This window comes from Octodon degus, unplaced genomic scaffold, assembly GCF_000260255.1.
Source record: "Octodon degus isolate 3935 unplaced genomic scaffold, OctDeg1.0 scaffold00319, whole genome shotgun sequence".
In the NCBI taxonomy this organism is placed as follows: Eukaryota; Metazoa; Chordata; class Mammalia; order Rodentia; family Octodontidae; genus Octodon; species Octodon degus.
Window position 1 is genome coordinate 651,755 of NW_004524895.1, and position 12,163 is coordinate 663,917.

The 12,163-nt window shown below is 40.2% G+C and overlaps 1 protein-coding gene across 3 annotated transcripts in view; it reads left to right on the forward strand.

Annotated features, from left to right (window-relative positions):
* Tmem255a (transmembrane protein 255A) overlaps positions 1–12,163 on the forward strand; it is a 70,013-nt gene that overhangs the window by 11,130 nt on the left and 46,720 nt on the right. For all 3 annotated transcript variants that reach the window (XM_004647663.3, XM_023707920.1, XM_023707921.1), the window contains exons 3-4: positions 8,487–8,549; positions 10,949–11,038. In XM_004647663.3, the coding sequence (XP_004647720.1) occupies positions 8,487–8,549; positions 10,949–11,038 (153 nt within the window). The remainder of the gene's footprint in view (positions 1–8,486; positions 8,550–10,948; positions 11,039–12,163) is intronic.

Here is a 12,163-nt window from a genome sequence, read left to right on the forward strand (position 1 = left end):
AGAAGAAGAAGAAGAAGAAGAAGAAGAAGAAGAAGAAGAAGAAGAAGAAGAAGAAGAAGAAGAAGAAGAAGAAAGAACTGACAAAGAAAGACAAATTGGCTTAAGCTCTTTACTAATTCCAAGACATATTCCATTCCAGACGAGTTCTGGTGAGCTTTCAACTTTGGAAGCCTAGAAATCCAAGCACCTTTGTCATTGCATGAGTCTGAAAATTCCAGGTGATGTTGCGTGAATCCACAAACAGTGGTGGAGGAGGCTGCTCCTTCCTCTAAACCTCTTCTCACCTGGAATCCACAAGGCCTCCAGATGTGTTTCCCATGCAACCCACAAGGTGGAGTTGCCCCCTGATCAGTGGGGAAAGCCTTTCGTTCTCACATCTGCTCCTCAGGTGGTGTGCTGCTAGGATCCGTGCTTGCCTAAGTTTTCTTTTGGGAGAGACACCAGGGATTTCTGCTCCATCAGGTGACTGAAAATCACACCAGAATAGACTAGGTTATTAGAAAACAAAGACAACAGGGATAACACTAAACAGTCAATAATCTAGAAAACTCTAGGTCAGAGTGGCTTGAGCCTCACATGTAAACACTCCTTTGATAAAAAGAAATGCTTATTTTTTTCAAAACAGTTTTGTATAATTTGAATGCTTAGGAAATATAAAAGAGCTCAGGAAAATCAGCTTTCAGGGTATATTGTGCATTAGGCAGAAACTTTTCCCACTTCCTACTGAAAATGTTTCTAAAATCTAAGTTCCTCCTAAAATCTAAATTCCTGACTTATTAAGTCTATTTTAAAGTTGAGACGTCCATCATATTTGACAACTTTTACAATGCCACAAGTTCCTAACTTTCACTGGTTCCCTGTTGCCTCCTTAGCAGGCCATTCAAGATGCTCAGCAGACGTCCTCAGCCTGGTTCCTCATGCCTTCTATGCTGATTGTCACAGATTCCTGAACATGCCTTCTGTTCTTCCGCCTTGGTGCAGTCATTTGCATCACTCCCCAAACATCTTCCCCGCCACCTACCTAAACACACTCTGTTCCTACTTAACATACCGACACAGAAGGAACATTTCTCAGCTCCTGGGGTTTACAGTGGTGTCTTACTATAGATTCCTTCTATTCACAGTTCTGGACAACTTCTCATGTTTGCTTTGTAATATCTGTTGGGCTATATTCTCATTTACCTTAGTTTATACAAGTTCACAGTCTCTTATCTGAATCTTTGGGTCAGATGTGAGTGAGAATCTGGACTTTTATAAGAAATATTTTTCAGCATATACCATACATTATCTAGTATTCCAGAAGGGCTATGAGAAGCACCCCATAATAAAATATCTTCATGTCTATAATAAAATGTGACTTTTTTTTTTTACTTTAACTGAGGTAATGATTATAAAGTAATCTCACATCAGTTCAAGATCAGGCTTTGCTGCTGTGTTAGTTACCAGAAAACCTTTTTGGTTTTATGAGCTTTGTGGATTTTGAGATTATGGAAAGAGATTGTGAGCTGGTTTAACTAATTAGAGTATGAGCTCCTCCAGTCTGAAGCTCATTGGTTTTAGCTTCAGATCCCACCCCAACTTCTTGCCTCCAAACTACAGATCCAGCACTGCCTGCCACAGAACAGGTGTACAAATGCTACCTATTAAAAGAATAGCCCTTCTGCACCTCAGTCTTGGTGTCCAGGGCGGTGGATGAAAATAGGCAGAGATAATGAGGTGCAGTCCAAGAAGAGCCCTTGAATTTGACTTTGATTTCTAATTATTTGTCTTTTTTCCTCAAAAAGTGGAGGGCAGCCAAAATAAAGCAAACCAGTTATTTGTTCAGGTAGTGAGGAATCATGATAGAGGTCCGAAGGTCTGAACGTTACATGAGTCCATGAAGTTCTTGATGGGGGACGAGAGAGCTGACATTTCTGAAGTCTGTAGAGAGAAAAGAGATGATTAGAAGCAGTGGTCCATTTTCAGGAAGCTTTGAGGGTTCCCTTCTTTATGTCCGACCCGTCAGCTCTGTCCTACATAGTATTCCTCTACCCCTGCCGAGAACTTCTCCTCTAGGGGGCAGCAACGAGGCCCTTCTCACTTGCAGATCACCAATACTGGCCACAAGGCAGCAAGGTGTGGCTGAAAGAACACCAGTTGTTAGGGGACCACAGGGTTAGTTCTGACCCTGCTGTGAACTTGCTGTGACAATAGGTGGGTCCTTACATTTCTCTACCCCACCACTTTCTTGTTGAACACATTGGAATGATATTAAGTGCCAAACTCCAGAATATTCCTGCGATCAAAATGAGGAGCACTGGCTTCTTTTACATAAAAAGCTTCAAATGTAACCTTTTTAGTGATCAGTGAGTTAGTCAGCTTCTCATTAAGTCAAGTGAATTCTTTCAGCTATGACTCAAGAGGCAACAATTTCTCTCTCTAGTGAAATCTACCTATCATTTGAGCCATATAACAATATCTTCCCCTTCTTGAAACCTTAAACATTTATTTAGCAACGCACTTCATGCATGTCATGCTTCATACTCTATCTCATTTAATTCTCCTAGCAGCTCTGTGTGATAGAGGCTATTTTTTTGTGGTACCGGGGATTGAACTCAGGACCTCACACTTGCCAGGCAAGCACTTATTCTACTGAGCCATCTCCCCAGCCCCCAATAGAAGCTATTATGATGCTCACATTATAGGAGAAGAAACTGAAACAGCATAGTTAAGAGACTAACCCAAGACCACACAGTTTGTAAATAGCAGAGCCAGGGATATAAGCCAGAATAAAATATTCTCCATTCTTGTGGCACTTTGTTTTGAGCTCCCCTGTGGTCCTTAACCCACGCTGTCTCTCCCTCACACACTGTGAGCTGTTAGAGAGGAGGGGATGTGTTTTCTTATACATTTCACATAAAAGTACTCGGTGAATATTGGAAAATTGAATGGGTTGGAATGGAATAGAATGGGAGGAAAGGGAGTGGGGAAACTGGATGAAGTAGTGGGTTAATCTGGGATTTCCCATTGTGGAGTATGTCTTTCCAGTCAGTTCCATAAGTATTTAGCCCACCTCTCCTAGTCACTGCTATGGAGGGTTACTTGAGAGCATCAGAAATGCTTAGTGTTGGGCTGGGGAGATAGTTCAGTGGTCTAAGTGCCTGCCTGGCAAGTGCAAGGACTCAGGTACAATCCCTAGTACCACATGCTGTGCTGGCCACCAAAACCTTGCGTGGTGATGCACACCTGTAATCCCAGCAATGGGGGAGGCTGAGACAGGAAGATCACTATGAGTCCAAGTTGTATAGCAGGGCCCTATACTACATAAATAAATAAAGATTTTTTTTAAAGAAAAGAAATAGGTAGTGACTTAGCTTCCTGTATTAGGGAAAAATTGAGGTTCAGGAGACATTCTGTGAATATTTGTGGAAATTAATGAATGGGTAAAATACTTATTTTCCTTCTTGAAGTTGCATTTGAATTTCTACACATGCCTGCCAATGGCCCAGAGTGCCCTAAGCATACAGTATTCATGGAATTCCTCCTCAAACAATAAAAGCTGTGGAACATACTGGAGAGGGAGATAAGCTAGAATAGGGAAACTCCCTTATTGTGAAATAGAGTAAATAATGATAGTTTTCCAGCTCAAATCGAGTTAAAGTTGTTCAAAAGTTAAATATCTTTAAAATGGTTAACAATAATATTTAGTCCGGGAGCTGGGGAGATAGCTCAGTAGAATAAGCACTTTCCTGGCCAATGCAGGGTCCTGATTCAATCCCCGGTTCTGGGGGAGAAAATAGATCAAAGTGGTGTTTACTGAATAATTACTGTGTGCCAGGAACTGTGCAGAGTTCTTTAAAGGTATCATCTTGGCACATCCTCACAAAAATCCTATGAAGTAGCTACTTCTAAGGTCCCTGCTTTATAGATAAATAAATGAGTTTAGTGATCATTCTGTTTAAGGTTGCACAGACAAGCAGAAAGAGCTGGGATTGTAAGCCAGGCTTAGTGTGATAACCAGATTTTAATTAGTTTACCTTATAGCAACATACTTTAATTATATTTGAAGTAAGATGGGATGGGACATAGTTTAAATGCTGAATGAAGATCTTTTTAGTAGATCTTGGAAGGCATGGGACATAGCTTCGTGAGTTTCACCCTCCGTTTCCTAAGAGTGATTGCTGGCTGAGTGGCTGGCTCTATAGATGGAGTCACTGAAAATTGCATTGATTCTTGCCTTTCATTCTCTTTAGTTTCCTTCCTTCCTTCCTTCCTTCCTTCCTTCCTTCCTTCCTTCCTTCCCTCCTCCCTCCCCCTCTCCCTCCCTCCCTTCCTTTTTCCTTCTCACAGTGTGTGTGTGTGTGTGTGTGTGTGTGTGTGTGTGTGTGTTGCTAGGGGTTAAATTCAGGGTCTTGAAAGTGCTAGATAAGTGTCCTACCAGTCAGCCACATTTTTACTCTTTAACTTAATTTTATTTTAGTTGAGAGAAAGTCTCATTAAGTTGATCAGACTGACCTTAAACTTACCATCCTCCTTCTGCCTCTTTTTTTATTTTAATTTTTTAATAGATTGCAAATTGAAAATAAATTACTTACATAAATGAATATAACAATAAAAATTGTCCAAAATAAAAATGAAGAAAGAATTTAAAGATCAGTCATAATAGTTCACTGTCAAAACCAAGAAACTTATATTTATATAATTAGAATTCTCAAAGTAGACAGGAGTAGGCAATAAATATTTAATGATTTAAAATTTCTGAATTTAGTTTCTTATAATACCATATTTCCAAGAAAAATGAACCTTTTGCACAAGAAATTTAAATCATACCAAGATACACAAAAATGAAATTGTCTAAAACTTATTGTAAAGAAAAAAATCATTAAAGCATATACATAAAAAATATTAGCTATGGAAGAACAAAATTAAATAGCACCTTATTCCACATTAAGAAGAAAAAAAAGAACCAAGTGTGTAAGAAACTAGATTAATTAAAGCACTGAAAGAAAAGATCTGTCCTCTTTGAATTTATACTTAGCAAACATACCTTTGAAAACTAAAAGTAAAATTTTCTAGTTATGCAAACTTGAAATATTTTAATATCTCCAGAAGTAGCATATAGGAAATAACAAAGAGCATAATTCAAAAGGCAAGGGAAGTTGCAGTATGCTCCTGGATGAACAATAAAGAGCTCTCACTATGATAGTTATGCAGGACTATATAAAAATATATTAGATGAACCCTTATTTAAAGGTCATTGCAGATTTCTATGAAACAGTACCAATCTTATGTTGGATTATACACGTATTTTTTAATATATATGTGTATGTGTGTATAAAAGACAGGAAAGAAGTAATATAAAGTCAAAAGAAAATGGAAACATACTTTTTAAAGTTTCTAATACTAGGAGAAGATATCATACTATGTCTTTTAAATAAATTGTAAGTCAAAGATATAGTATAAATCTTAGAACAAAAATTAAGATTAAGCAACATTCAGAAAATTAAATACTAATTAATTAAAAATTAAATGTTTCAAAACAATTGAACTAAGAAAAAGTTTTCATGATAACAAAGAAGTACTAAGAATAAAACAAGATAAATACTGGAATGGCAAATAAACAGTTTGAAGATAGGATATCGCACAAAGTTCTCGTGTGTTGTGGACATGCATACTGACCATGACTGTTACTGGTGGCCAGGTGTCACTTGTGGGACTGAGCTACAGCTATTTCTTTGAAATCCACCCTGTAGACTCAGGTGGAATCATGACCCATAGGGTGGAAGAGAAGTCCATTTGTAGGGTGTGCTGATGAAAATATTCTGCTGCTGAACACAAAGGAATAACTAAAAGACTACTATTGTATGCCTCTTATTTTCCTGTGTTTAATTGTTTGCCCTATTTGGTGGGTCCTTTCCATTCTCATTTATGGGGCTGTGATCAATTTGCTCCCTCTATAGAACATCATTTAGTAGTCTGTGTAGGCTTGGCTTTATGATCATGAAATTCTTTAGTTGTTCTTTGTCATGGAAGTATTTCACTTCTCCATTATACTTGAAAGAGAGTTTTGCAGGGTATATCAGTCTGGGTTGGAATTTGTTTTCTTGCAAGACTTGAAGTACTTTGCTCCATGCTCTTCTTGACTTGATGGGTTGTGAAGAGAAATCTGCTGTTATTCTGATGGGTTTTCCTTTAAATGTGATCTGTCTCTTTTCTTTAGCAACTTTTAGTATACTGTTCCTGTGGTGAATTTCTGGGATCTTGATTATTATATGTCTGGGTGTGGTTTTCATTGGGTTGATGTTATTTGGAGTTCTATATGCTTCGGTTATGTGAATGTCAGATTGTTGTCCCATATTTGGGAAGTTTTCTGGTATTACTTCTGCCCATATTCTTTTTATATCATTTGTATTGACTCCTTCCTTCTCATTGATGCCTATTAGTCTCACATTGTTCATCTTTACATCATCTTGCAGGTATTGAATTATTTTTCCCTGCATCCTAGTTGTTTTAAAGAGATCTTTTCTTACTTTTTCACTAGCTGCAATGGTGTCTTTAAGGTCAGAAAGTCTATTTTCACTTTCAGTCAAACGGTTTTGCCAGCTTGTGATTGAGGTTTTAATTTCCTGTATATCACTTTGAACCTGTTTCATAGATTCTATTTCTTTCCTAAATTGCTTATTCAGGGGTTCCATCATTTTTATATTCTCCTCTATTTTTTGTCAGTGTATTCTTTAGATGCACTTAGTACTTCTTTGATTATAGTTACCACTACATTTTTTAGTTCTGAATTATTTCTGACCTGATTTCTTCTATACCTTTCTGCAGTTGATTCTTTACTGTCAACGCTATTATTTCAGAGATATCTGGTGTGTGATTTCCAGTTTCCTCTATGCTAGTGTCTTCTGCAATTGTACTGGGTGGACTTGGGGCCTGAGACTGCATTTTGTTCCTTCTCTTTAGCATTTTGTATACCACTGTCTTCTGACCTTTGGTGTAGAGCCTAGATAGAGTTATTGCCTTAGCACCAGGTCCAGATCTACGAAGTTCAGATTCTTCCACGTGGGTGTTGCTTGTATCTGGCTGCTGTGCTCCACTTCTTTCTGCTGCAGCCATTAGACTTGAGCCCTTTGTGTCTCTCTGGCAAGATATTCTGCTCCTGAATCAGGTGGGTTTTTCTTGCCTCTAGCCTCTTTGCAGGGAGTTCTGCTGAAGGGTTCCTCGCTGGGCCTGCACTCTGGGTCAAATGAGGATCCAGTGGGCCCCAGGAGGTCTCACTCACATACTGGGCCTGTGCTCTGGGTTTATTCAGGATCTGGCGGGTCCTGGGTTGTCTCACTTCATGGTGAGCCTGCGCTTTGGGTCTATTCAGGATCCGGCGGCCCCGGGGTGGTCTCACTCACATGTGGGGCCTGCGCTCTGCTCCTTCCGCCTCTTAAATGGCTGGTATCACAGTCATGCACCACCTTGCTCAGCCATTCTCTTTCATTTTTAGGGTCCTTCCCTGCTCTACCAAGCCCAGCCCTTGGGTTCATTAGATTTCCAAGCTTGAATATAAGGCTTTCAGTCTTAGACTGAAATAGATGCCCCTGAGTCAAGGAAAGCTGTTGATAAGAAACACAGACTATTAGTATAGCTAAAGAAAAATGTAACTGCATCACTGAATTTATTGGTCTATTCCCACCACTTTTTAACTCTTCCATTTTATCTCCATCAATAGCTATTGGTTAGTGATGATTTTCAGCTAAGACCGGCAGACTCACTCCACTAATGGCAAGCTGAGAGGACAGTGAAATCTGCTATGCTGAGCCATAACCCAGCCACTCAGACAGTGAAATTGTTTTTCAGGGTTTTACACTGACATTTCTGTTCACCCTCTAATGAATGTTTTCTGTCCATGAATGAAGCAGAGATGGAAGAGGAGGTAAATAAATGCTAACATAAATTGCAGTGGGTCAACCACACATACAGACCCTCAAAAAAGTTCTTTTTTCTTTTCTTTAGCGTGGGTTAAGGTGCTTGCTGATTTCCAAAGTATTTCCTGAGTTTTCTTAGTATGCCAGATGCATCAAATATTGCTATTTCAAACCCGTATTCCCTAACTCATGCATCAGAGTGGAAGGTCTTTTTCAAAAACAGATAGAGATCAGAATATAATGTGTGCTTTTCACCATGATATGTCACTTACTGACTCACCAGTCACATGCTAGGTAACGGATATTGAAATTGAAGTTGGCAAGCTCCAGAAAGCAATAGTTGACCTTTACTTTTAGTATTTGAGCATATGAGGGTTTTTTTTTTTGGTATGATTCATTGCTATGAAAGAAAATTGTCAAATGATAGGAGAAAATACTTTTACTGAGTATTCTGTATTTGTGTAAGTAACTGCACATGGTTTAGCATTCATACTCTAGCTCTTTTCATCATCTGAGTCATACCCAGGAGCTAGAGTGATTGTGTCATCTGGCTATCTTCCCACATGCCGTATATGCCATGTTGCCTTGCAGCTCGGCTTTGGATCATTCCTTGGAATCATCGGATCAAACCTTGTTGAGAACAAGCGGCAGATGGTAAGTTTTTATCACCACAGAATCAAGCTCTTCATCTGAAAAAGCTCAACATTTATGTGGCTAAGTAGCACATCTTTAAGTTTGTGAGAATTTGGCCAGAGAATAAACTGCCACATGGCCTTTTCTCCTAAGCCTCTGAGGAACTAACTAGCTTTACAATATGACTGTGGTATGGGGCTTGGTTTCATCTTGCTCCCTCACTGGCCAGGCTGGTCTCCTAAAGTCATGGGGACAGAATATTGTGGATCTTGTCCATTTCTTTCCTTCTCACTCCAAGAGGAGCTTTCCAGCATGGCCAGTGAGGTTGTTGTCTTTGCTGGAATGCCTGCGTTTCTTTGATTTGCAGTACTGCAGCCCGGAGTTACTGGTGACCCTCAGCCTTACTGAGGAAAAGACATTATCTTTTGGGAAAGTGCTGGCAGAGGATTTTGGCCTTTTGGACTTTGATGAAGATAATAAATGTACTTGGGTTTCAAATAAAGGAAAAATAAAGCTATGGAGCTAGCCTAAAGTAGCTCCATTACCCATAGGTCAAAGCCAAGTGTGTCCTAAATTTGAAAGGAAAGAGGAACATATATAAAACAAAGACAAAGCTTTTATTTTATTTGTTTGAGATGGGATGTTGCTATGTCATTTAGGCTAGCTTTGAACTTTATATGTAGCCCAGGATGCCCGCGAAGTGTAGCGATCCTCCTCTCAAGTACTGATATTACAGGTGTATGCCACCATGTTCAGATGAAGCTCTTCAAGTTCAAATGTACTAATGGCGCCCCCAGGGGCAAGCTGATATGTCTTCCTGGTTCAATCTGAGCTTTCCTGGAGGGGAAGGGTACAAGATATAGACTAAATTGCAAGCAGATTGTAATTTTGTAGACTTGTAAATCAAGAACACTGGTGAGTGGTCAGATGGTGGGCTGATTAGGCTTCCCAAGTACAAAGCTCTGTGGCATCCAGACTTTGATAATGGGGTCTATTTAACAGCAAGTTTAATCAGATAATGTAATAGCTCCAGGGACACAGAACGCTCACCATATGTTTCCTCCCAGGAGTATGGGGAATCATCCTCTGGGGACTTCTAATAGTTTTCTTCTTCCATTTCACCTGGATGTACCCCAACCCCTACCCCTGCCAGTCGTGTTTGCACTTTTGTCTTAAATTATTCAAAATAATGGAGGAGTTTTAATTGTAGGACTGATCATAGCAGAGCTAATAATGCCAACTTCATGACATTGTTCATCCATTATTTAGCAATGTCTATAGTACTATTAAGTAAGATTTATGGCAGGAGGTTTGCAAACAACTCCCAAAGGAGATTAAATATTTTCTCCTAGCCTGTTGAAGTAGAAGTCTAGGGTGGCCTTGATTTTGATTCCTTCCAAGCTGGATGTTGCGTTCTTTCCCTTTCTTTTCCTCAAACAACCTCATGTAAGAAAGATATTGAGGGTGGGGTGAGGTAGTAGGTATCCATGTCTGCTCCTGCCCATCCCTTGAGAAACCTGTGTCCCCACACACTGGGTTGTAGTATCACTTTTGTAATAGAAGCCAAACTATTAGGAAAATGTCCTGTTATCTAACATGGTTAGAGAACAGGGAAGTCTGTTTTGAGCAAACATTTTTTGTACTTCACATTTTCCACATATACCACACAGAATTCATCCATTGCAGACACCTCAATCCTTGTGAAATATCCCTGACATTCACATCTTCATAAGCTGAATGCTCCCTTTTTCTCACTGATGAAGAAAACCATATAGGGTCACCCTTAGCTTTGTCATTGTCCGCTATGCTAGTAACAATGGGAGGTACTGCAGAGGACGCTGGGTAGAAGTTGGTGGCTACCAGCCTCTTCTGTAGATGTGATGGACACCTGAGGCACACCACTGACCTTCACTGTGCCTTCATTTACGCATCAGTAAAATACGGGGTTAGATTACATGATAGCAAAGGGCCAACATTTTTTTCTTCTTTTAGTCTGAGGGTGGAAAGGCTCCCCAAATTCTTCTGTGCACAGCAGCTTGGATGCCAGCACATGTGGTGCTGAGAGAGTGAATTTCTTAGCTTTCCCTGAAAATGTAAATAGAAACTGGGTGTTGTGGCACGTGCCTGTAATCCAAGCCCTCGGGAAGCTGAAAAAAGGAAGATCACTATGAGCCCAATCTGTGTAGTGAGACCCTGTGAACCCTGTACTAAATACATTAAAAAAAGAAACTGTAAAAAAAAATGTGGTTCATGTGTTCTACCACCACTCCCATTCATTCTGCATGACTGAAAAGAGTATTCCCATGGGGTGGCAGCTAAAGTTCTGCTTTAGCTAGCAGTCTCTTGGGATCACCTACTCTCCAGAAATATCAAAGAATAGAAAATTAACAAACACTCTTTGTTTTGTTCACCTCTTACAGCTGGTGGCTTCAATTGTGTTTATCAGCTTTGGTGTGATTGCAGCTTTCTGTTGTGCCATAGTTGACGGAGTCTTCGCTGCCAGACACATTGTAAGTGATCTTAGCCCTGGATTTAAGTAAATATGCAATACAGCAAGGCTCTATTGAATGTGTGCTGGATATTCAGTGCCGTGCTGAGTGTTTTGAGTGGTACACATGAGAGAAAATGCAGGGCTCCCTTTCTCAAGAGCTGACACTCAGGATGAGATCACAGATGGATGTACAGGCATCTAGAAAAATGGGGCTTAGCTGGAGGCACAAATTCTAGGTTCCATTGTGGTTTATATTAGACTGCAGTGGTCAGGGAAAGCTTCTGGGTGTTGTAGGGCTAGATTTACACCTTTGGCATATGATATTTAGAAAGATAAAATCATAGGCATGGGAGCTAGGGGAACAGCTTGCTTTTAGGGTTGCACGTAGGGACAAAGCAACAAGAAGCCATATGAGTGAAGATTTTATGGCTGACCTCTTCAACAACAGCAGGAGGGGCTGGGGAGATAGCATCAAGGCTGGGGAGATAGCTTAGTAGAATAAGTGCTTGCCTGGCAAGTGCAAGGGCCTGAGTTCAATCCCCGGTTCCGCAGGAAAAACAAAAACAAAAACAAAAACACCCAGCAGGAGCATATCATGGGGACAGATTCATCTTTTCTCATATCCCAAACTTTACTGTTTCTCCAGTAGTGGTTAGAGCATAGTAATGACTAGTCCTGCATTTCTGATTAACAAATGCTTCCTGCTCTGGAGAAGCTGTACCTTGAGTAAAGGACTAAAGAACCAATGGACATCTGAGTCCTAAATCTCTGTTTCTTTTCTAGGGAAGCCCGGGACCAATGCTTTTCTATTTGGCTCTAAGACCCTTGCCTGCCTTTCAGCATTGCCTTTCTCACAGAATTCTAGACTTCTGGTCCAGGGCCAACTCCTCCATTAAGCATGGTAAACCCAGTGTCTAGGCCCCATGATACTTCCAGGGTCCTACAAAAGATTAGCATTTCTCTTTAAAGAAGAGAAATGATACCATGTGTGGTGGCACATGTCTGTAATCCCAGCACTTGAGAGGCTCAGGCAGGAGGATCACCATGAGTTCGAGGCCAACCTGGGCTACATATTTTTCCCCACCTTCTGCCCTAAAAAAAAGACTTTCTTCCTCCTCCTCCTCCTCCTCCTCCTCCTCCTCCT